The sequence below is a fragment of the Melospiza melodia genome, chromosome 6 (genome assembly GCF_035770615.1).
Source record: "Melospiza melodia melodia isolate bMelMel2 chromosome 6, bMelMel2.pri, whole genome shotgun sequence".
In the NCBI taxonomy this organism is placed as follows: Eukaryota; Metazoa; Chordata; class Aves; order Passeriformes; family Passerellidae; genus Melospiza; species Melospiza melodia.
Genome location: NC_086199.1, coordinates 8,856,018 through 8,880,561, shown reverse-complemented (window position 1 = coordinate 8,880,561; position 24,544 = coordinate 8,856,018). Strand labels below are relative to the sequence as shown.

The 24,544-nt window shown below is 44.5% G+C and overlaps 1 protein-coding gene across 1 annotated transcript in view; it reads right to left on the bottom strand.

The window, feature by feature from the left end:
* Positions 1–7,116, bottom strand: part of AKT1 (AKT serine/threonine kinase 1) — a 78,426-nt gene extending 71,310 nt beyond the window's left edge. The window contains exons 1-2 of the mRNA XM_063159824.1: positions 6,985–7,116; positions 354–529 (exon numbers count right to left, since the gene is read on the bottom strand). Of these exons, the coding sequence (XP_063015894.1) occupies positions 354–399 (46 nt within the window). The 5' untranslated portion in view covers positions 400–529; positions 6,985–7,116. The remainder of the gene's footprint in view (positions 1–353; positions 530–6,984) is intronic.
* Between the last annotated feature and the right edge of the window lie 17,428 nt (positions 7,117–24,544).

Here is a 24,544-nt window from a genome sequence, read left to right as displayed (position 1 = left end):
TTGATCTTAATTGTCCCTTCTAGCATAAAAAGGAAAGCTACAAACAAACCAAAATTATTTACTACAGTTTAACCTCTAGCACTCTAAGTAATATCTCCTTCACTTGCTACTTTTATCATCATTTTCAAAGCAGTTGACACCAATTTTTGGTGAACACATGAACACACACACACACAAGAAAACCCCTTATGCATGCATTTTCTAACACTTGAAAAAAAGTCAGGCACACTCCCTATGTGCTGTTTCCCACTAGGATGAACAGGAAAATAATGGATTATTTGAGGACATGCTGCTAAACACCAGATTAGAGGGATTGGAGTCATTTCACTGTCCAGAAGGGAAGAGTCACTCACCTCGTTTGTGAAGCCAGCCTTCCTTCACTATCGCTACTTCATTCATAATGGCAGGAATGTCTCTTGAAAACCAGTTTATGGCAAAAGATCACTCAGCTGAAATTCCTGAACTCCAGCAGAAGGCTCCACAAGAGGGATGAGGGTTTCTCCTCCGTTTTCCTCCTTTCCAGCTATTTCTAAAAGGATCAAAAGAAGAGTACACCATCATTTCAAAGCACGTCGCAGATGTACAACAACGTGTACAACAGGGAGTAGTTTTCATTGCTGCATTGCTGGTTTGGGATTTTTCTGTTCTATTATTACTACAAATCTTAAGCAAGGGCTTAGCTCTCCACAAGAATTTATCTTGGCGGGTAGAGGTGCCAAAATACAAGTTTGCTAAAGTCCTGCTTCTTCACTGAGCAGGCTGATCATGGGCAGACTCACAACACTACCAGGTGCTGTCTGAATTACAGGTGGATTCAAGACCTTCCCTAGTAGTCCTCCATCTCTGCAACACCACCTCGTTCTTAGCAACAATAAAAATTCTGAAATACCACAAAAACCAGTTTGCAATGTTTCCTAGTAAGGAAGGCTTCCAGAACATTTCCTGAAAGGTTTCTTTACAGCCTTATAATAGACTATTAACCAGCACACAGTGTGTCTTAGAGATAAACCTCTGACAGTAAATATTCCTGTCCTGCTCACAATTTTCCTACCTTCAGCATCATCCCCTTAATCCCACTCAGATCTCCTTGACTCCCCAAAAAGTATCTTCTCTAACTTTGATATTTCTAATTTCTACCTCTCCTAGATGTATACAAACAACCACAGATAAGCTCATGTACCTTACTGTTATCCCAAACCAGCCCTTACAGCACCCTGATCAATTTTATTGCTCTTCCTTAACTGCACTGCAGTTTGCTGCTGCCTTTCTCACAATGAAATATACCCAAGCACAACTTGGGACTTTTACCCCTCTGTTTTATGAGACAAAATTCCTCTCTAAATAGCTCAAGATTGCCATTTCTTATTGAAAATGTGCCTTGATGGTGGCTGACTACCACAGAAACATTCTGTGCATTTCTCTCCCTCACTGAATGTAATCACTTCCCAAATGCATTAACTTTTATTATTTTTCTAAATTGAATCTGATTATTTTTCTCCTTGTGGTACAAATATTCCCTGTTTTTCTTTATTTCTTCTATGCACGCTGAAGCGTCCATGCTGCCATCCAATTTGGTATTATTTGAATGATCAAAAAACCTAACTGGTGACAAATTCCCAGCAGTAACCATCAAGTTTAATAAAACAAAACCCAGCAGCATTTGTAAACTGCCACCAAAGACCCAGCTTTTACTGGAGTCTCTCACCTACCACAGAGACATCCCATTCCCACCTGACAAATATATACCATCTCTGCATGCATTTGGCACGTGTGCATCAATTACCTCTGAGCATTGCAGGTGATAGCCATCCATCAGAAACTAGATTAAAAAGCAACTAATTCCCCATAACTCACTAAGACACAACACTGGATGGAAGAAAACAGGTGGTCAAAATGAATCCAACCTAGAACTGAAACCCCAGCAGGGGCAGAGGGCTTTGTACTACATCCCAGTGATCTGAAACAGGCAGTGTTCAAAGCACAGAGCTGGAATTTGAACAAGTTCCATCACTGTCAGCAGAAATGGATGGAGAAAGGAGGTCACTCCCCTGACACTCTGCCTACAAACCTACACTGTTTGTTACTGTTCCTCAGCTTTTCCAGTTAACAGTTTATGTTGAAGTTCTCCCAGAAACAAGGTGAGTTTGGATTTTTTTTTTCCAAATGACAAATCTGCTGATCTCACTAGTTAGAATTATCAACTCCATGAAACAGATGTTTGCCTGAGGGAGTGAAGATACACAAAAAATTACACTGGAACAAGTGACATGTAATAATTCCTAATTTCATAAATAAATATGAGAACACTGTATGCTGCAGAATAGAGACCAGTAATCCACAGCTGCCAGAGATACCTTGGAACAAACTCCTTGAGGTCCAGAGCAATTAGGATAGAACCTGACAAACACAGCAGGCTTTCTCCTTTCAAAATGGCCATGCACAATGCACAACAGCCATGCAAGCTAGACTTGCTTGCTGATGGCAAGAGGAGACTAGACCTCAGTTAGAGGCTTGAGCAATTTGCAAAGTGTTGAACAAAACCCCCAAGATTATCACAGCTTGAGTATGGAAATGCAACACCCAGGTGTGAAAGTTAGCGCTTTAACTCTGTGTCACACGGTGCAGGGACTGTGCAATCCTACCTCTGCATCCTACATCTGAATTCAACCATTTAGAGGCACTGAGCTATCAATATCCTTTCCAACAACCATACATAAAAATGGAAGCTACAAGACAAACTAGGCTGTAGAAAGGGCAATACTATTATTAAAAACATAAAAAAGCATGAAAGACCATAACTCTCCAATCTGCAGCTAACTTACTCCAGGTTTTCCTGCTTTAACACTTGTCAGGATTACAACTTGGCAGCTTCCTGCTTGTCATCAGCTCAACTGTCATTTAATAATCCGAATTTGAATGACAACAGAGCCAAAAGAAGCAGATCAACAAAGAAATACTAAGTTCAGAGGAACTACTTTTTCTACTCTCTGTGGTGTCCAAGCAGCTTGAACTGCCTTTTCCCTACCATTTCTACCCAAGAAACATTTCCCACTTGCTACTGAAGCCGTGCTCTCAGGGATGTGTCTTTACCTGCCCACCTCCTTTCAGGGGAGAGGGGTGGTGAAGGGGGTGGAGAGTTTTGTAAAGAAGCCATGGCACAACAAAGTGGAAAAACATTAAACACTTCCTGACACCAACCTGCATCACGGGTCCCACCTCAGTCCTTCAGTCAGCCATGTCAGAGCACTTATTCACATGGAAAAACTTAAGCTATTTTTAATTTGCAATGTGAAGAGCTGGGGATCCCTTCTCACTGTCTAACAAGATGTCCATAGGCACAGCTCCAGCAGCAGCAAACCTGCTCTATCTGCTGTATTTTAAATCACACATTCAAGCTGTGCCTAATACATCTGTTTTAGTAAGAGATGTTATTGAAGACAGTGGCAGCAAGCAAGAGTGATTTCTCGGAATAGAAGAGCAAGTTAACTATAGGTCAATGTACTACTGAAGATGTGTAAACCAGAAAAAGTTCCTTTTCCATAAAATCCTTAGAGGGGAAAAAGAAAAAAAAAAGAAAAGGAATGATTACAGTCCTCATTTATGGCCATCTAGGAATGGTTCCCAGTGAAGAGAGGGCATCTGAGGTAAATATGACCTGGCTGCTCCAGTCTGTGTCTGCACAGGACTGAATACTGTCAAAAGCTAAACAACTTGGTCTTTCTCTTAGTCTTCTCTTTGCTTGTTTTTCAACATGCATTTCTGTAATACTTTTTTAAACGCTGCAATAGTCCTCACGCAGCTGAAGTGCTGTAAATCATGAATGGCATGACATCAGCATTGTATCATGGGGACACCAGTTCTGTGTACATATTAATGCCTTAAAGGTTATTAAGTTCTTCATAAATAATGAGATAACTCACTTCTGTAGGCACTGCAGCAATGAAACCTGCTTTAAGGAGTCAGTCAAACCAAGTATCCAACAGAAGGTGGAGCAGAACCACCTTTCCTGTATTTGGGAGAGTCATGTTAGAGCTCCTTCTCTTGTTCTCTTCTATACATTATCCTCACTTTCTTTTTTCTCTAAGAAAGTAGAAATATTCATCCGTACTTCCTGTCCTCTTTTCAGTGCAAAGTTTTGTATTTGTTTCCACTCACACCCTAGAGCAGATCAGGAAGAAAAGGAAGTCTTCCATTAAGCTGAAGCTTAAGCTTATGGGATGCAGGAGCACCTACGGTAATCACCTCATCTTCATGAGGGAGAGCAAGCAAGGGACTAAAGGGAGACTGACCCACCAGCCTCAGTCCTGGCACATCACACTGTGTCTGTGCTGCACTTGTTAGCCCAGATCAGAAAGCAGATTACAAAAAAGCATTCCCCTGGGCTAACACTGCCTGTCACACCACCAGCATTGCCCACTGCCCTGGTGTGGCACTGTCCTGATTCTCCCAGGACACTCCGAGCCCAACATGCTGCACATCCTTACATGTTCTCATAACGCACAGCAGCAGGACCAGGCAAAACAAGATCCAGCTGCCCAAGTTTGCCTACTGTGGCCACATGACACTGTCATGAGAGCAGATGAGGAGCTGGACCAGGCCAGGGCGGTGCGTTCAGGCCCGTTACATGGGATGCCACGAGCAACCTTCCCTCTCTCCCCAGTGCAGGCTCCCAGCTGACAGCCAACTGCACCAAAACAGCACAGACACAACAAAGTTGGGCTCCAGCCAGCGTTCCAAGTGGAGCGTACAGATAGATGTTCCCACCAGGCTTTGACCAGTGAAGTACATCTCCTGCCTTACGCAAATCCTGCCCCGGCTGTTTCACGGGAGCTGCAGCGATTCCAACGCGCTCAAGGCCCTCTGAGCCGGCGGCAGCTTCGCACCATGACCCAGTTACCAAATCTGGGCAGACAGCTTTCAAGGAAGCTTAGAAGGACCAGGTTGTGCCACCATCTTAGCTTCCCTTACAAAAAGGCATTGTGGGCCACGACTGAGGTGTGGCCACCAGTATTTGCTACTGTGTGCTCTGTGTGTCCAAGACACCACATCCATACTGGAATTTCATGGCAGCAAGTGCAGCAGATCACAAGGTTCACAAAGGATTCTCAGATACTAAGTTATGGGGAAAACTGCAACTGGAAAACAAAAATCTCTACAGCCACATCCCCCCTCCCCCCCCCCCCTTTTTTTTTTCTCCAATCTATTAGCCTAATCTAGGTTTACAAAACTGTAATTTGAAATATTTGTGCTCTCCTGTCTCTGATCAATAGACAGGAGGTTAATGCTGTTCAGGTGAGGGGCCACAGTTACGACATCCACTGTCTGTGCTGCAAACACAACAACAGTTTGATAGGACAAACTAAGCTACCTATTTCCAAACTGAGTGATGGCAGAAAAGTGACTTCTTCATAAGCCCCTCTGCAGCACAGACAAAATCTTCTTTATGCTCCCAAACAAGGACAAGTCTTTTTACAGTTTATGCTCATATAATTTAAGAACTGTGCTGCCCGGAACTCTGCTACCAACCTGAGATATATTTAATCAAATTCCATTTTAAAGTATTTGTAACTGAGGTTTTGTTCAGTCCCCAAAGAAATAAGACAGTTGTGAAACTATTTAATCGTTAATGTAATCACTTGCAGAACATTTTTATAAGACCCTAAGTGAATACTGGAGCTGAAAGTGACTTGTGGACACTGGATCAATTCTTAAATTTGATTTACCGCTGCTGCACACCAAAAACAGTTCTATAAACACCACACACAACACAAACCCTACTATTTAAAAAAAAAATCAAAGGTAGTTCCACAGTGTCTTTAAATCTGCTAAGTCAGACAAATGTTGTGGCTGTCACCATGAAACTAACTACTACATGAAAGTAATTACTAGTCATGCAGTATGTCAAATTTATTTACCTGCAAACAAATACTCTTGAGCATTAAGTGTTAGTAACTCCCTTTTATAACTGTATTTTGAAATGTACATCCCTCCTGTCGTATAAATAAAACAAACAAGTGAAAATCATGGATTTGCTTCTTACATGATAGAGGTGGTAGGAAAACAAAGCAAAACAGTTAAATATTTCCCACCGGGGCGGCCGGGGGGGAGGCACACACCACCAATAAGGTGCAAGCTGTATCTGCATCAGTAGCGTCCTGTCAGTAAAATGAATTGAAAGTACCAGAACGTTTATATGCTTGATTACGTGTTTTACAAAGAAATAGACACGAGTCCTATAAGTCTCTAAGAACATTTCGGCAACTGCTTCACCTGGGGGGGCGGGGGGGATTCTGCAGACAGCTCCCTACACCTCTGCAAAACACGACTGCAAAAAAAAAAAAAAAAGACAGACAAAAAAAAAATCAAGTCCACAAGCGCTGTACAGCCACCTACACACGCGAAATGCCCACGGAGGGAATCACACCCCCGTCGGCAAACACTCAGTGGTCCGCAAAGCGGAGCTGGGCTGAACAACGCGGCCGCAGAAGACAAGGGGAGAAAATGGGGGCGGGGGAGGTGGGAAAATGGGGGGCCCTCGGCTACTTTGCTCGCCGCTGTTTCAGGAATATCACAAGAAATATCACAAGGCACCCCCCAGCCGCCCCCACCGCCGTTTCCCCAGGGGATGCTCGCGCAGGGGCCGGGGCGGGGGCAGGCCCGAGGGGAGACCCCCGCCCCGCCGCCCTCTCACCCACCGCATCCCCGGGGAGCCAACAGCTTCCTGTCCGCTCCGGGCCCGCCGGCAGCACGGACCGACGGCCGGGGCCGCCTACCGCCCGGGCCTCCTCGCCCCCCACCCCGCCTGGCCGTGCCCGGGGGACGGCGGGGCAGCCCACGCCCGGGGAAGGCGAAGGGAGAGCGGCCGCCCCCTTTCCCGGCCCTTCCCTTCCCTCCCGGCCCCGCACAATGCGGCCGCGCCGAGCAGGCCCCGGCCCCGGCGCTTCCTTCCCCCAGCCCTTCCCAGCCGGGGAGCGGGTCACTTACATGGCTGGAGCCCGGGGAGGAGGCGGCGGCGGCGGCAGGGGAAGGGAGCCGGGGAGGGAGTCAGGGGAAGGGGAGGGAAGGCGGGGAGCGAGCCAGCGAGCGAGCGGGGGAAGGGGGCGGCCGGCGAGGCGGGCGGGCTCTGCGGCGGGCGCCGAGCGAAGGCCTCACTGGGCTCCCGGCAGCCGCCGCCTCCTCCTCACCATCCCCGGTCGGCGGGGCGGCTCCTCCTCCCCCTCTCGTAGGCGCTCGGCCCGTGGGGCTCGCACACCCGCTCCGGCTGCCGGCTCGCCTTCCCCGCCGCTCCGCCCTGCGAGGCCGCCCCTCGCCTCGCCTCGCTCCGCCGCCGCCTCCCCCCGCAGCCCCGGGCCGCGCTCCTGCCGCCCGCGCCGGGCTCGTCCCGCACGCGTCTCCGCGGCGCTCGCTCGCTCGCACCCTCCGCGGAGCGGCCGCCGGGTCCCGCCGCCGCTTCCCGCCCGTGCCGAGGGGCCGCCCCGCTCCGCGCCGCTCCCCGGACGGGGTTCGTGGCCTCGCCACCCTCCGAGCTCCCACAGCGCGGCGGAGCAGCGCCCGCCAGCCCGGCCCCCTCCGCCCACCCGCCGGCCCGGCCCCAGGCCCCGGGGGCGGTGTTTCCTGGCCCCGGGCGGCCCGGTGTTCCCCCTTCCCCTGGCAGCGGCCCGGCCCCGGAGCAGAGCGCTGGGGACGCTGTGCCCCAGGAGCGAAGGGATGTGGCCTGCCCTGACTCGGACTGTGAACGGCTGCCTGGAGCATGGACAATTTCACAGAATCACAGAATCAGTTAGGTTGGAAAGGACAGGTCATCGAGTCCAACCTATAACCGAACACCGCCATGTCAACTAGATATGGCACTAAGTGCCACATCCAGTCGTTCCTTAAATACCTCCAGGGGCAGTGACTCCACCACCTCTCACTGAAATGGGCAGCCCATTTCCAATGTCAAAACACCCTTCCTGGGAAGAATTTCTTGCTAATGTCCAGCCTAAACCTTTCTCGGTGCAGCATTAGACTATGTTCTCTGGTCCTGTCACTGATTGCCTGGGTAGAGAGACCGAGCTCCACCTGGCTACACCCTCCTGTCACGGAGTTCTAGAGATTTATAAAATCCCCTTGAGCCTCTGTTTTTTTCCAGGCTAATCACCCTCAGCTCATTCAGCTCTTCCTTGTAAGACTTGTTCTCCAGCCCCTTCACCAGATTAGTGCCCTTCTCTGGACAAAAGGCAGCCCCAAAAAAGAGGGACCCTGCCCCACATAGATGAGAGGCTCAGGCAGCCCCAGGATTTCAGACTCTAGGAAGGGCCGGGCTCCTTTAAACCTCTTGGGGTGCTTCCAGCAAGCTCCCCCCAAAAGCATGGGGTGCCATTTCTGCTTCTCTGCCCTCAGAGTTTTCCCCTACACTCCCATAAAATACCAGATGATTAACTAATGAGGTACCACAGTACATTGGAGCATACTCCAATATCCCTTTCCACATCGGACAGGCTGAATTAAGGAACTGCCCGTGGAGGGGCTGGGGTAGTGATTCTGGGTGTTGCACTCAAGGCCGTCCTGCTTTCACGGTAGGAATGGCTCAAAACATGACAAATTGCTTCAACTGTTGCTTACAGCATGGCAATATTTTTGGTAAGGTTTTTGAGAGCCATTCTGCTCTAAAAAACAATGTTGTGGAAACACCAATGACAGATTAACATTTCTCCGCCCTCCCACTATCAAAATTTGTCTTCTTCGGTCATTAAGAGATCTTGCTTATTCTCAAACTGACAGTGCCATAAATGTTAACTGGGCTGTAAGAACTGATTGGATTTCTTCAGAAATGTACGATTACTGATGATCACATTTCTGCAATCGGAAGCTGCCTGGAATTTAGGAAACAGCACATCTTCCCACAGCTTTGCACTGTTGGCAACATAAAAGTGCATAAAACGCATTTACAGCACTAAAGCTGGGGAATACAGCTCTGCCTTTACCAACCTATTGGATATAATAAGATGCTTTTTTACTACCTCATTTGATGATTGTAAATGTTTACTGAAATTCACTTTCTTCTTCCGTTTTGATCAGCTAGGTCTGACTGATCATATCTGTCATCAAGGTTCCTGAGCATCAAATAGATTCCTAGATTTTGGCTACACTGGTGTGCTAGAGGAGCCAACAATGAGGCAGAGGAGAAATGTTTCACTTTTCTTCATGGAGGGTGAAGAAAGAGTAATGCCTCCTTTCCCACCAACATACAGAGCAGTTCCTGCTGGCAGAGCAGCTACATCAGTGTGGGATTTTCTGTGCCTCACCTTTAGGTTTACTGGGGCATATTTCAGCACAGTTTTAAAAATGTACCATTCAGGCACTTTAGCAGAGTAAGCAGGCCCCGTGGTACTGGCCCAGTTACCCAGGGCAGAATGAGATGGCTGTAGGAACTCTCTAAGATGTAAAGGTAATGGAAAAGAAAAATCTGGGTTTGTGATCACATTTTGACCTACCATGTATTACTTACAAAATACTTAGTGTGTATTAAAATGTAGGTAGTCCTTAAAGATATATTTAAAATTAAATTCATCATCAGTGTGCAAAACTTGCAGGCAGCTCAGAGGACATGTATTTTACTTAACAAAAACAAGGACAAAATTAATTTATCAACTAATTTTGAGCCTTCAGGCTGTGGTTACATCTAGAAATAAAGAATGTGTGTAAGTATAGGAGTTCACTGGCTATGAGACAGTGGGGGCAGGGGGATCTCTGGTAATAGATCTGATTTCAGGAGAGCTTTCTCACCTTCCTGACAAACCCTCTCCTGACTGATAAGCTCCCAGGCTGCATGGTGAGCAAGGTCATTAGGACTTCCCCCTGCAAATGAAGCAGCAGTTTAAAAAATAAGATCATAGAGTAAACAGTTTTCTGTCCTGAAGAGAAGAAAATAAACGTCCGTTGTTTGCTAGAAAGGAAGTACAATTAAAAAAAACCCCTCCAGATTTCAACATGAACATATTGTTTAGATTTGCCGACTGTTGATTTACCATGATGAAAGACAGGCCCAAACTAGAAAGTTTGGATCCCGATCTGGATCTGACATTCCCCAAATCTGAGGGGGAAGTGTGATTCAGAGTCTGGAGAAAGGGCTTATCTCTCAAACACAGCAAAGTACTGTGGATAAAAATACCCAGGTAAAGTAGGAAGTGCCTGGTCTGCAACAACAAGAGTGACTTTGTATCAACAATGAACAAAAGCAGCTTTTTTTTTTTTTTTTTGAGAACAATGAAATCACTCAAGAATTGTTATAAATACAAACAATGTGGGTTTTATCACTCAGCTATCATCAGTGGGATTATAGTCTATAAACCCTAATTTTCAGGGAAGTCCCTAGATTTCCCTGAGCGCTTCCTCAGGTTTCACATCTGTTAACTCTGGTTTATTAAGTGCTTCAGGATAAGGTGCATCAACTGAGCCTTGGTATTACATTACCTGAAAATACTGCATGTAGGAGTTAGTGGCAAAGAATGGATGATTTCCAGACAGTGTATTGATACCACACCAGAGGAGCAGGCACTCCTGTTCCCATCCATTTTTAACACATATATAGGTAACAATTAATTCAACATCACTTTTAAAAGTTATTTCTAAATTTTTAAATTATGAAGATTTGGATAAAATTATCCAGTCAGGCATAAGAAGAAAGATTAGCATGGTAAAATGAAGTGGAATTACTGAGTTAATCCCCAGTAGAACAAGCTCTGTTCTATGATTCAAGTAATGACAGGACCTCTGTGGGCCAACAATGAATTTGTTCCTCCCTTTTTAAAAGGTGGGCTGTACTCAGACATACTCAAAGGAAAAAATTATATGACATCTTATTAGAATTACAGAGCTGGTATCTCAGTCTAGGCATTATTAGCTTTTAAACAAACAACTCAGAGAAAAATCTAGCTCAATAAAAATAGAAATTAGAAGTGCTTTTCACAGTGCCAAATATAATAAACATAGTTATGCTTCTAAAACTGAGCTATCCAATGTTTGAAGGTATATTTCTCAATAGCAAAACAATACCAGGTTCTCTGGAAAAAATAATAAATATAGTCATGCTGAAACATTGTGCATTTGCTTTTTAGAAATTCATCTTGAGACTAAATGGATGTGTGAGTGCATCTGTGCTTCTCCAACAAATTTCCTACAAAACTGCTGTCAGCTGAACTGGTAAGGTTGCTGGAGAGCAGCACTGAATGAGGCCTTGCTGCTCTTCCTCATGGCTTGTTGGAAGTCCTGGAACAGGCTGGACAGGAGACCTAGCTTTGGTTTGCTGCTTCTGTTCCTGGGATGCTAAAGCTAGACAGCCCTAGGATGGCAGGGTGTCATGCTGTTAACCCCAAAGTGAGAGCAGTACAGTCCTCTTCACCAGGAATATGATAGCCATGACAAGGGGCAAACGTGCTGTGGGGAGTTTGATGCATAAACAGGAACCCAATTGGTTTGCATAGAAAGGCACTGAATAAAACACAAAAATGGCAAATATTCAGTTGTGTGCCATACCCCACTGCAGTTGCTTTTGTTGTTACAATAATAACCACAAGTCTCAGTCTGGACTAGGCACCGTTAGGCACTGCAGGCACATCAGAACATTTGAGGCTTTGATGTGAAGGGACTGAAGTCTGCTTCAAACCACTGTTTTTCCCCCTTCCTTGTAAAGTGACTTGTCATGAATTCTTAGATCAGGAAAGATACCCAGAAAAGCTAAACTTCAATGATCTGTGGGAGACAACATCACAATCTTAACTATAGTCAGATAGGCAAATCTTCTGAGACTGAAACACTGACATTACAGACACAGACTAAAAGCAAAGCAAAATCTTTCAGGTTCCTGTTGCATTCCCAATCCTCACATACCCAGTTCTGATTTTCTTCACCCAAAATTACAGAGCCAAACACAGTGTGGGCATATTAACCTGGGGGCTGTTTCAGTGTTTGATTACCCCTGCAGATCCCCACAAACAGATCTCTGTGAAAGGAGCAGCAGCCACTCTGCTGGATGTGGGCACAGGCACAGCAGTGGGTTCTGTGCCACGTGGATCTCCAGGTGACAGCCAGCACAGAGCAGCTCAGTCTTCCTCATGATATTTGCAGTTTCCTAAAGAGCAAGAGTTGCAATCAACTTTTTTAAGGTTTTGACCATTATGGTGACAGGGACTTCCCATATTCTTTAAAGTGTATATACCTATGACATTTACCTGGGGGACTGGCACATGTTTTTATCATTTTCATAATAATGCCAGAAGAGAGGGGATTGCTTGTAATTTCTTCAGTGTGTTTTCAATGGCATCTGCATGTGCACAATAATCTCCTATGCTTTGAATCACCTGCTCAAAATTATATAGTTTGGAAGATTAAGGGGAGAAGTGATTGTTTCAGCATCAGTCTGGTCTGACACTCTGGCTACTGCAGCCACAAAATTGTGCTTACTGATCTATATTAATCTATATTCAGATTCTGCTTTATTTGTAATACAAGAAGCAGTCCTGTGAAAGGAAAGGTGCAGTAATAATTTATATATTATAAATATTTGTTTGTTTGTTTGAGCATCTCTCTCCTATGTTTCTTTGATGCCTAAGCTTATGCTATCACTTGCCTTCAGTGAAATCACTGAGTTCTCCTTTTCTGTAAGATGTCTTTTTGTCACAAAACTTTTGAGTGCTTTTTCTAGCCTTTGGCTACTTATATACTGGTTTTGTTAGCTGTGCCTACAGATAGGCTTGTGGCTGCTGTGCTCTGTGGCCAGAGTGAGTTATGTCCATCCTGCTCTGAGGGGTCTGGGTTCCTCTCCAAGCCCAAACCCTCAGCCTGAAGTTCCCTGAGAGCAACAAGCTGCAATGCACTTGGTGTGTGTGAGCAGTAGTGGCTCTGAGGAGTGGTTTTCTGAGGACTCCATCTCCAGACCCGTGTTTCAGAAAAGAGGGAGTGTTTCAGGGTAGCTTTAATGGGGTCCCATGGACTATATACCCAGTCGTATATAGGATATGGGATCCATATATAAGGGATAACTCTGAAGGCCGGAGTTCATGTGAACTGCTCTGCAGGATCACACTGCTTTAGGTTCACTGGAAGGGCGCTCAGTTCATGCACTGCCAGACTGGTCTGTGACACAAACCTAACAGCAATAAATCAATGTGATCTGGAGGTCTGCCTCAACAACACAGTCCCGAATCAAGCACGCTAGTAGAGTAAGACATTGAAACCAAAAGTAGATATTAGGGAGAAGTTTAAGAAGATATTAGGAGCAAGAATCGGACACATGAACTGCAAAATTCAGGGTCAAAGCCCCTGCACACGTGCTGATGTAACAAGTACCTGTTTGGTTGCCCACCCCACCCCTCAGCATCCTTGGCACGTAGCATCAGTTTTCTTGGACACTGCCTGTCTGCTCAGCTTCCCAGCCTTGAGCAGAAGGGCTCATGCATTAGCTGGATCCAAGAGGAGCCTGTGTAAGTCAGGACAGGGGATAGTGTGGGACAGAACCCACCTCTCCACATGTCCATGTCCTGTGCTGAGCACTATCTCTGCAGCAGCTTCTTGGAGCTCATCTAACATACCAACTTTTAAAATAACGAAGGCAACCGTGAAAGAAATCAATCTGCTGACTGGCCTTGCAGTGTTCCCCGCCCTCAGCCTTGTCATCTGCATTCAGCTGGAGGAGCGAGTGCTCCCCAGCCATTTATTCCTGGCAGGCCGGAGGGAATGGAGCCCACTGTGTTCCTCTGCCGCATCCAGCCTGGCTCTCACACAGCGTTCCCTTCCCGCTGCAGCCCCGGAGCCTGCCAGGACAGGCTGGCAGTTGTGGGGAATGATGTCACCGAATGGGCAGGGCTTCTCTGCCACCGATAACATCTTAGCAGATGTCCTCCGAACGTGCTCACTGCTCTCCCATTATAGCATCTTTATTTTACATCCACCTTTCACAGTCCCACCTTTCCAGCTAGAAATGAGGTTGCTCTTTGCTAAAGACTGTGTCCAAAACTGGACATGAGCTTTGCCAAAGTTGTTTTAAGTGGTTTTGATTTATTCTTGGGCAGAAAATTTTTACATTTCAGTAAAACATCACTACTGAGATACTTCAAAGCGTATAGGTACCAGACTATCACTGAAAAAGTTAATGATTTTCCCTCGTTCATTTAACCTTTTCCAAAATAAAACAAGGGATCAAATAAGTTGCTACCCATTGCCTATAATGGTATATTCCCCATAAATCCTGCAGGTTTTACTCCCACCTACTGTGCCTCATCCCTATTTAGAAAATCAGATCTACCCCAGGGTATCCTTCTGGACGTGTAGAGTTCCACTGAAATCAGCAGGGATCTGTTTAAGGACATGCTGGCAGAGAGTATCTGTTATTCTATATTTACACAGTACCCAGCATAATAGGACATGAAACCTGATTAAAGCCTCCAAACACCACTGCCATGGAAATCAGTCTTGTTATTGACTGATGACTCAACATGTCTGGATTTAGATGGAAGAGGGCTACTTTCAATTCCCAATTCTTTTATAGACTCTCTGCATAACCTAGCCAAGTCATTGAATCTCCATGCCTCAGATACTCCTGTATTTAATGCAGAGAAAGTCAATCATTGATTAATTCCCTTCTCTCAGCCCACTCTGCGGTTTTTGATTATAAGTTCCTTGGGGCAGGCATTGCTTCTTGTGAAGTGTGAGGACAGCAGACAGCACCAGAGAGCCCTGACAAGTCTATAAATGATAAAATAACAATCACGTGCAGTAGCACAGAAGCAGCTGTGATTGTCCTAATATTTGTCCTCACAGAGTCATTTTTAAATTGAAAGCACACCTGGGATAATTCAGTTCCAGAAGAGACTTGACCTGATCTTGGGATGATGACAACCTCAGAGTAACCTGAGCTACAGCACTGCCTTTAACAAAATAAGGAAAGGTAAAATGAATAAGAGTAATAGTTTTGTGGGTTTTTTGCAAAATGTAAAGCAATATGGGATGGATCCAAACCTTAAATAAAATACCAGCAGCCACACAGCTTTCCCTCTTCATGAGAACAGATGTGGAAAGCCATTATTATAATTTGCAAATAATGTTACCCCTTTATGTGTGTCATTGGAGCTTTTTTATGACATGGTTTCAGTTAGAGAGTTTCTTACATAACACTGTTATTCTGTTTTCACTTCAGATGTAGTTATCAGGTGATGGTTTCCCATGTAAAGGTTCTATTAATAAGTAGCTATCAGTTACACAGCTGTTTAGCTCTCAAAAATCAGTGTTCTGAAATTGTGAAGGTATTTCCTAGGCTGGAATACGTGCCAAAATTTAAGCCCAGGAGCAAGGACAGATTCCTGCAGGTAAGCCACACAACTTGCACAGACGACCATTATTAATACAAATCACTTCAATTTAAATTGGCATGTGAGCTAATTAATAGGATGTTGATTGATAAACAAGACCTTGCTCGTTTTATCCAGGCATTTGTTAATTACCTGCCCGATGTTGCAGCTGACCAGCGAGGACACACTCCTGCTCTGAGGAATGTTGTGGGGTTTGTGTACATTCCAGGAATTGGCTATACCTATAAAACAGCAGTATTTTTTAGCAGTATTTTTTATCTTAGTAATTTTATTATTATTTAGAAGTTTTGTGTCTGCCTGCATCGCAGATGGGATACAGTATGCATCACTTCATGCACAATAAGGTATATAATACCTGCCATGTGATGCTACAGCAATTTTTCACATTATTTGCTCACGGTATGTATCTTTTTTGTCTTCTCTATTTCCCCCCCTGTTTCTGAGTGCACTGGCAGCCTCCACAGCGCTCTGTAGCAGCGAGCACACTGCGACACTGTTGCAGGGGTTCCCTACAGCAGAGCCTTCCCAGTGCCATTGATCAAGCCACAAGCACTAGTTAAGTAATGCAAGGTTGCTCTAATTCCCTGACTCATCTCCTGCTCCCCCTGGAAATCCTAAATGTGGTGCTGGAAACCAAACTGCAGTCCTCTGCAGCAGGATGAAGTAACTTTGATTGCTGAGTCACCACGCTGACCCACACAGCTCCAATGTATAGTTAGCAATAGTCAAAAATGCTCCTTGTAATCCTAGCACAGTCGAGGTGCTAACTGCACATTCCCTGGAAATGCATTCAGCCTGGCTTTCAGCTCGGGGCTCAGATTCCCCCAATCACTGTTTGTGTAGTGTTTACAAAAACACAATCCATTTGAAGTAGCCTTGAATTATTATATTCCTGGGGTCCTTTTACTTATGCATATGTCATCTTAGGGCTAATCAGCATTCTGCTCTTGCGTTTGCAACTGCTGAGAAAGTCAGATCTTAAAAAGCCATAACTCCTTGACAATTTCTGCCCGTTGATAGCTTGTACAAGCTGTTTGGGTGTTGAAAGTAACGTGGAGGAAAATTGAAGATCAAATTATTCGCAGGTATGAATTAAATCTATTGCTTTGTAGCCGCCGCCACATCTCCTTGCTCTGCGTGGTGAAATTCTCCTCATTATGTACTGCACGCTTTTGCAAACATTGCTGTCCTCCTGAGCATGATCCATGTTTCTGTGATAGAAATCTGTGTTTTGCCATCACTATGGAACACTTCTGATAGTGTTAGCTGTGTGTCCCACTGCTTTGGCTGCAAACCTTTTCTTTGGGTCTGCGACGTGACGTGGAGTGTGTTTGATGTGAGCCTGACTGCAGGGACAAATGGAAGAGTAGCAACACTTGCCTGCTACAGTTTGTTTCTAAAATTGATCTTGACCAGTCAGCATGAAATGCATCGTGTCAGAGCAGTTGCCATGATGCTTTCCTTAGGAGAAACGATTCCTCTTGGGCACAGGGCAAGCAGGAGTCGAGGGGGATGCCTCTGCTGCCCCTTCAAACTGGCTGACAGAGAAAAGTCTGCTTGCAATTCAAAGCAAATTATGAAAACAGATTAGTGTAAATAAAGATGAAGGAAGAGGGGACTCACATCAGAGAAGACACAAATGAGAAGGCATGTGACCAGTTTAAAATACGAATGAGCTTCTGTTAAAAGAGATCTCATCAGTGACCTTCTTTCCTGCCATGTGACCAAATTCTTCAATCAGGCACTGTAAAGGAATGCTAAAATTGTCTTTATTTTCATTTCAGATCTGACCACATTAGTCTATACTTGGTGTATTCATGTATTGCCCAAATAATCTCACTTTCTGCTGAAGTCAAAGGGTATTTTTCTTGAAACCCCTCTCCTGGGTCTGCTCTGGGCTTCAGTGATGGTGCCTGCAAGCTTTCAGAATCCCAAGGACCTGGGGAGGCCAGCTCTGTGCCATTTCAGGCCCATGTGGGAAGAGTGCAAGTCATTTTAAAGCCAGCAAATAGCTATGGAAGGAACAGCTATGGAAGGAATAGCTATGGATCTCTGTGCAAGCTCCTGGGCTGAAGGGCAAACATCTCTGAAAACAGCCAGCCCCAGCATGAGCAGTGGATCCCTCTCTTTGGAGTGTATATTTAACCAAGACAAATGTCCTAAAAACAGGCACAAAGAGGTAGCAAAGTGGGTAACTGTATCTATGCAGCTTCTGCAATTTCACAAAATCCCTGCTGAATCCCAGACCCAGACCTGGAGGCAGCATTCACTTGGTTGCACCAGGTGTGAAATGCAGCAATATGGCAACTCCTTCTTCTCCCCCACTTAGGCTTCCAAGGATCACAGAAGAATTTCTGACGTGCTCCAACATTGAACAAAGCAATCTCTGATCTTGAGGAGAAAAAAAATAAAAAAGAAAAGAAAAGCAGGGTTCAGCTTAATACAGGCAACTGGCAGAGATTCAAATTGCATCTTATTTTAGCCAAAGCTGTTCACCAATCCTGAGGAGAGATGTGAATTTTCAGCTCCAGTCAGATGCCTAATTATTCCTTGCTCCTTATCTTGCTTTTAAGATCTTGCCAAGGCTGCACCCATCCCTCTATCTCCAGGCATTTGAACACCACTCAAGAAACATCTGAACCCTGTGACGTTCAGCCTGGCTCCGTCACCGTGCCACCTCTCAGGAACCCCTGCAGATGACAGTGTCTGACAGAGAGCACCTCGTGCTGGAAGGATGCTGCCTCTTGCCTGTAGAGGTGCCACTCCATCCAGAAAGGATCTCTGGGGCTGTCAGCCTGCTCTCAGCACACAGCAGCACACCCTTTTCTATGGGGTGTTTAAGCAGAGCTACTGTGTGACAAATAATAGCATCCATTTTGCTCTAGGCAGGACCCAGGATTGAATCCTGTTATTGACTACACAGTGGGGGCTTCCTCAGATTGCTGAGTCTAAATGAAAGGGATGGCAAAGAGGGTAAAACATGCAGATTGTGCAGCACAAAATAAAATTTTTCAAAAATTCCAGTTTTGTTTTCCTTTCTACCCAACTTTCTTGTCTTCCATTTCCTCCCCACCCATGTTTTCTGCAAAGGTCCCTTTCAGAGACACACCACACACTTGTTTTCTTCAGAGCTTGACTTCAGTCTGTGTCAGTCCTAAAGGATGTGAGATGATCATATCTGAGCCCCAGAGGAGGGACACTTTGGCTTCTGGCAGGGCATCAATTATAGAGTCAGAACAGATTTTTTTAATGTGTCAGTCACAATTAGAGGAGTGACCTGAGTGATGGATAACTCTTGTGTGGCTTTGCACAGGGGCCAGGTTCGCCCAGGTAAGGCTTAGCTCCACTGATGGCATTTTCTGAGACACTGAAAGCATTTCCTATTGCCTGGGAGACATGCTGTACATGCCCCAGGACTACTTTCTTAACACATCATGTAAGAGGATGCTGTGGTTTCCTATATCACCTTCCACTTTTAGACCTGCTCATACTGTATCAGTTATAAAAGTGATTATTGTTTATTACCTTTGGCTTCAAAAATCGCCACCTGCCACTCCAGAGTACAGGACATGCTGAGAAACAAATTCCTTTCAATTCCCTCTCATTTATTAGCAGTTTTGTGCTTGGGCTTCAGGTTTGGGCAAGGAAACATGAAAGAAAATTCAGAGTGGCTAATGCAGAACCAAAGTCTCTTTTTTACCCTTACAGACCTTTCTAAAACACATCAGTTTGTGTGATCCCTGGAGAGTGTGTGACACCAAAGCCCCACTCTGAAGAGCTTGACTGTGTTTCTCCTGCTTTAGACAGAGCAGGCATCAGTGACATTGATACATAATTTAGTCACCACCTTGAGGGTACATTAAATTAGCAAATTCCCTAATTTGCTAGGAATTCACATAGATGAATTGATGATTAAATAGCTGATTGAACTGAAGAACCCAAATGGAGTAGTTTGTTTCTAATTTAAATGCTCTCTATGTCTAGACCACTCTCCTTGTTACATTCTAATTGACCTAATTATTTCCAAAAACACCCTTTTAGTCATTTCTTTTGCATTTAGATCGTTCCATATGGGGGCTGGATGTGGGAGGAGGGCTGTTCTGGCATATTCCAACAGCAGAAAGTATTTTAAGCATTTCTTTTGGATAGCAGCAGCAGCAGCAGCAGCGACTGCTTGTGAAGCCGTAGAACTTCACGTAGACCTGGGGAGAAGATTGTGGGCTTCCTGTTTGAACTTTGCCACTGCACAGCCACAATCCACTTCTAAGATGTCTGAAGGATGACCACATCCCTGGAGAGGTCTCAGTGGAGCTCCTGCCCTCTGACCAGCTGCTGCCTGTCAGCCCAGCCGAGCGGGGTGACTGCTGCAGCCATGGCCCTGCTTTGCCTCCTGTAAAAGCAGCAGAATGGCCCTGGCTTGTGGTGAAACAGGGCTGAGGCAGCAGCCTGCAGTTGCTGTAGGGAGCTATTGTTATTGCTTGTAGGAGCAAGCACCCACAGAGTTACCACATCTCAGCTGACGTGAGGCGGCTTGTTCGCTCGCGGTAGCTGGATCTGAGCCCCACGGGGACCTGGGCTTCCCTCACATCATCCTCTTATCTTTAATTTAAAGTACTGGGGACAGCAGCTCTTGGATACAGGAAAGCTAAATGTTAAAGCACATTTCTAGTCCTCTGGATCCTCTGTCTTTAATGTTAGAAAAAAAGCCAGGCAGCCTGTAAATGCTCTGCATGGAGAATCCACCATGGTTGCTGGGAAGCTGTTGCAGTGGTGAACAGCTTCTGTTCATGATGACAAATGTTCATCATTTGTCCTGAAGACGTGCTTTTTACATTCAGGCTAAACTGCAAGTATTTCACTTTCCAGCTCCTGATCCTGTTTTACCTTTGCTTGTTAAATGTTCACCAAAAGTTACATGCAATCATCAATGGAGCCAGAGTGGCTGTAATTATGTTTAGCTCTTCTAGAATGCACTGGCAGATATCAAGTTGTATGACCAAAGCAGCCTTTTGTTTCTGTCATTTAGAGAGAGAAACTGAGGTGTGGGAAAGAAAAATTACTATCCCAGGTCCTACACAAAATCAGTGATGGTGCAAGTGGGGAAATGGATGGCTTGGTTAAGAGAATGTCTCATCAGACAGGAACATTTTAACCAAAACTCACACCATCTTTAGCCTGTCCTTCACTGACCTCAGCTGAGTTAGTCCTGGAGGCTGAGAGAAAAGAATGAGGCTTAAGATGCACAAAAATTCATTTTGTTATCCCTGATAGCTGCTTTGGTTTTCATCAGCTTTCTGTAGCTGTATATGTGTCAGTCAGATGTTGTGCCAGATGTTTCCCCCAAACAGTCCCATAAATGAAATAGCTGGAGCAAGGTAGGAACATACCTGATTGCCAACTGCCTGCCAGGGCCTGTTGACTGGGCTTGGCAACCTATGGCTCTGCTCTTCTTCCAGTCAGCCTCAGAAGACTGGCCCATCCAAGGGTCCCAGAGCAGATGGTCATGGCCACAACAATGGCTAGATCGTATTCTGAATGAATATTCAGAATACAGAGGCCACCCTGGTCTAGGCCACCCTTTTCCCCACTCCCTTTTCAGGAGGTCAGGATCTGTTGTCAGAGACTGGTTGGTGTAGATTCATTTTGTGGCAACGCTGGGCACCTGGACAGAGGGGCAGTTGCACAACCATGGACAAGAAATACCATAAAGCTTCTTGGTATAAACAATCCTGCCCCAAATAGCCTTTCAACAACTTTCCTGTAAAGTTTCTTTTCCAAATGCAGAGTGCCAGGCGGGTGTTTCCTGGATCTGGGGCTTTAAGGGAGGTTTTCAGCTTACAAAGCACTGGATGTTTTCTGTCGCGTCAGGCCATGAGAAATTTCTGTCGTGTACTCATTTCTCAAATCAAGTACATAAAAAGATGGTGCAGGCAGCCAAGTCTCACAGAGATCCGGCTGTGTACTGCCAAACCTTTACACACTGCCACTGACCAATGCAAGTGGCAGCCAAAAGTGGCTGCTAAAAGCAGCAGCCTCCCCCGGGGGTGGTGCGCGCTGTGCAGATGCAGAGCGTCCCTCCTCTCCATGTACCGTCAGCCAAATGGCCCCCAATTTCCTGATCCTCATCCCCCCATGCTGATAGCAGTCAACTGGGTCTTTCCTCTTCCTCTAGACAGTCTCTCCCTTCCCACCCTTGGATACCCCAAAACCAAAAAATTGACCCTTTTTTAGGGAATTTAGCAATAAAAATCGGAGTAGCAGCAGCTCTGCTGTTCCTTCCAATATCTTGTGCATTATTATTCACCACACCTTTGGATGTATCTTTGAAAGATTGTTATTTAGGGAAATCAACCATCACCTGGATCAATATCCTGCATAAACCCTCTGATTGCATCAATGATCTCTGCCCATCACAGACGTCGCCTCCCTCTTTTGGTTCTTCAGGGGGATTTTGGTCTTTTCCAGGTTTTCTGTGTCAGTCCTCTGCTCATTTGCTATGATCGAATTGCAGTTAAATCCGTAAGGTATTTGCAAATATCTTTTTTCTTCTTTTATTTTTTTTTATTGTCACTTATAGTATGAGCTTTCACTTACAATTTTCTCAAAATTCAGAACTAAAATTCTTTTTATGTGTGCATAGTACTTTTCTCTGAACAATATTTCTGCATGCAATTAAAAACCCCTGATTCTGTACATTTTATAAATAAAGCCTCTAGACATATATTTAGATTACAATGATCTCTTGGGCATGAACTGTCTTTCCAGTCTCTATTTATGAAGCACACAACACTACAGTAACAATAAAGGCAATGTCATCTGGTTGCATTCAGACAGCAAAGATCTATCATCAGCTATATCTGGATATCCTCCTTTCATCAGCAGCATGTGAAAAAAAACTTACATGAAAATTTCTCATTTGAAAAAAAAATTAGATTTCCAACAAAGACAAATATTCCTGGGAATATTCAGTTTTATTTGTTTTCTTGTTTTCACTGGAAAACTGGGCACCTCAAACACTGCACAAAAAGTTCAGTGCAAACAAAACATAGGGATTTGGCATGTTAAGGTAAAAAAACATACTCTCTGGTTTCAGGCCAGAACTACCAACAACAGAGGATGTTTTTTAATTAAAAATCAAAATTTCCTCTAGCTATTCTTTTGTTTTTCTGTAAAAACTGCCGAACAACATTTTCTTGCCAACTCTAGCACAAATAACCTCTCTTCTGGTTTTGACAACTTCCTTGGGATTATGTTGCTCTATTTCAAGTTCCTCCTTGTTTTCTTTCCTCTACCTTAATGCCAGCGTTGGCACTGAAGCTTCCCTTAATGATGACATATGTTCCTCACTCATTCAGAATATGATCTAACTCTTTATATAGAGCATCTGTTTATTTATCTGTGGGACATGTGGCTAGAACATAAACTTGAATGAGCTGTGGGAAAGGCCAATTTTAAATATGAAAATAGACTAACATTGGTGTGCTTACAGACACTTGCAGCTCCCTAATTTGATTACTAGTCACAGAAAATGCTTAAACATTCTCATGACAATTAGTATAAACATTATTCTTTCCATTGGGGAAAAAATATTATCATAGCTGGAGAAATAAACTGACCCAACTTAAAAATGAATGTCATTTCATTGTCTTTGAAGGCATTATTCAGTAGTGGTGCTTAATATTCTCAGCTGTCATCAACCATGCAGTAATTAGTTTCAGTTCTAATGAATATTTATTTATATGAACAAGGTATAAGAATTGCAAATATCATACATATTTGACCACAGTTTATGATGATGATATTGTAGGATTGCATGTATGTATTCGTTATTATTACATGAATATTTCATGGATCAGTGTGAAATGTAATTACACCTCAGTATGTTTGCTTAATGTCAGTGTCAACAGCTTGATCGAGATTAGCATAAGACCAAGTGATTTTCTCAAGTTTCTCATCTCTGGTACCAGGAGCAAGATTTTGGGGATCATAAATAGCAGTGAGGTGCTCAGGGTACTTTTCCACAGCTTGACTTGCTTGATAGAAAACTCCTCCTCAGCTCAAAGACAGACATAGGAGAAGGGGGGAAAAATCATGTTTAGTTTTCTTGGATGCTTAACCCTAGATGAATCAAAGAGACAGAGCTATCAGAGTTCTGGAGTGTGCTGCAAAGGTCTGCAGTCCATTTAAAGCCATTTATCCATTGCTCTCGCTCAGTTCAGGAAGAGTCCTGAACACAAACAATCTTTGTATCCTGCTGTCAGTAAGAATAAGATATTGTTTCATCGCATGCTAGCACCTAAACTCGCTTTTACATCAGTTGTTTAAAAATTTCCCATTTGCCTGAAATGTTGGAAGTTCTCTGTAATCACAAATATCCCCTAAAAATGAAAGATCAGAGAGAAAATAAAGCACTGCTTTCTATTTTTGTCGGTGTTTACTTTGTTCCCTTGTTCACATGTCAAGCACGAAACCATTTCAGTTTCCTCTGTTGAGACAGTTTCTCTTGCACTTTCAATGTCTTTCTCACAGAGCAAGACAGCAGAGAAAACATGTTTTAAAAATAGGAAAATGTGATTGTAAAACCACAAACTTGTGTTTTGTACAGAGAGGAGGTGAAGATGGTCAGAGTGCTACTGTGCAGAAATCCCTTTAATCTAAGTTTTGAATTGACAAAGTCTTACTAAACATGAAACTCTTCACTTCTATACTCACATCAGCCTTGGTATCAGAACCTGTGTGCATTTGCATGTAGGAAATGATTTTTCAATATTATTCAGCTGCATAATTTCCCTTTTTTCTTTGGATTCCCCAGTTTGAGCATCTTTCATTTGCAGTGCTGCTGACCCAAATTGCCCATCCTTCCTGAAATACCTCTGCTGAGATCCTAAATCATGAAGATTTCGCTGTATTAACCCATCAGTGCTGCAATGCCACAGCAGCTCGGTGGGACTCAGCTCAAGTCCATTGCTGGCTCAGTGTGTTTGGATGCTGCTCTGTGCTTACAATGCTGTTGGAAGGGAGTGCAGGGTGGGGGAAAAACCCTTCCCAAGGACAGGGTCACAGCCAACTTCTTTTTCTGATCCTCTGAGCTGTGAAGCATGTGCTGACATTTTCTGCTGGTTGCTCCTGACAATCTCTGAATGATGTATATGGGTTTGCTTAGGATTTGACATTTTCTTGCTCTCCCTGTGTATAAG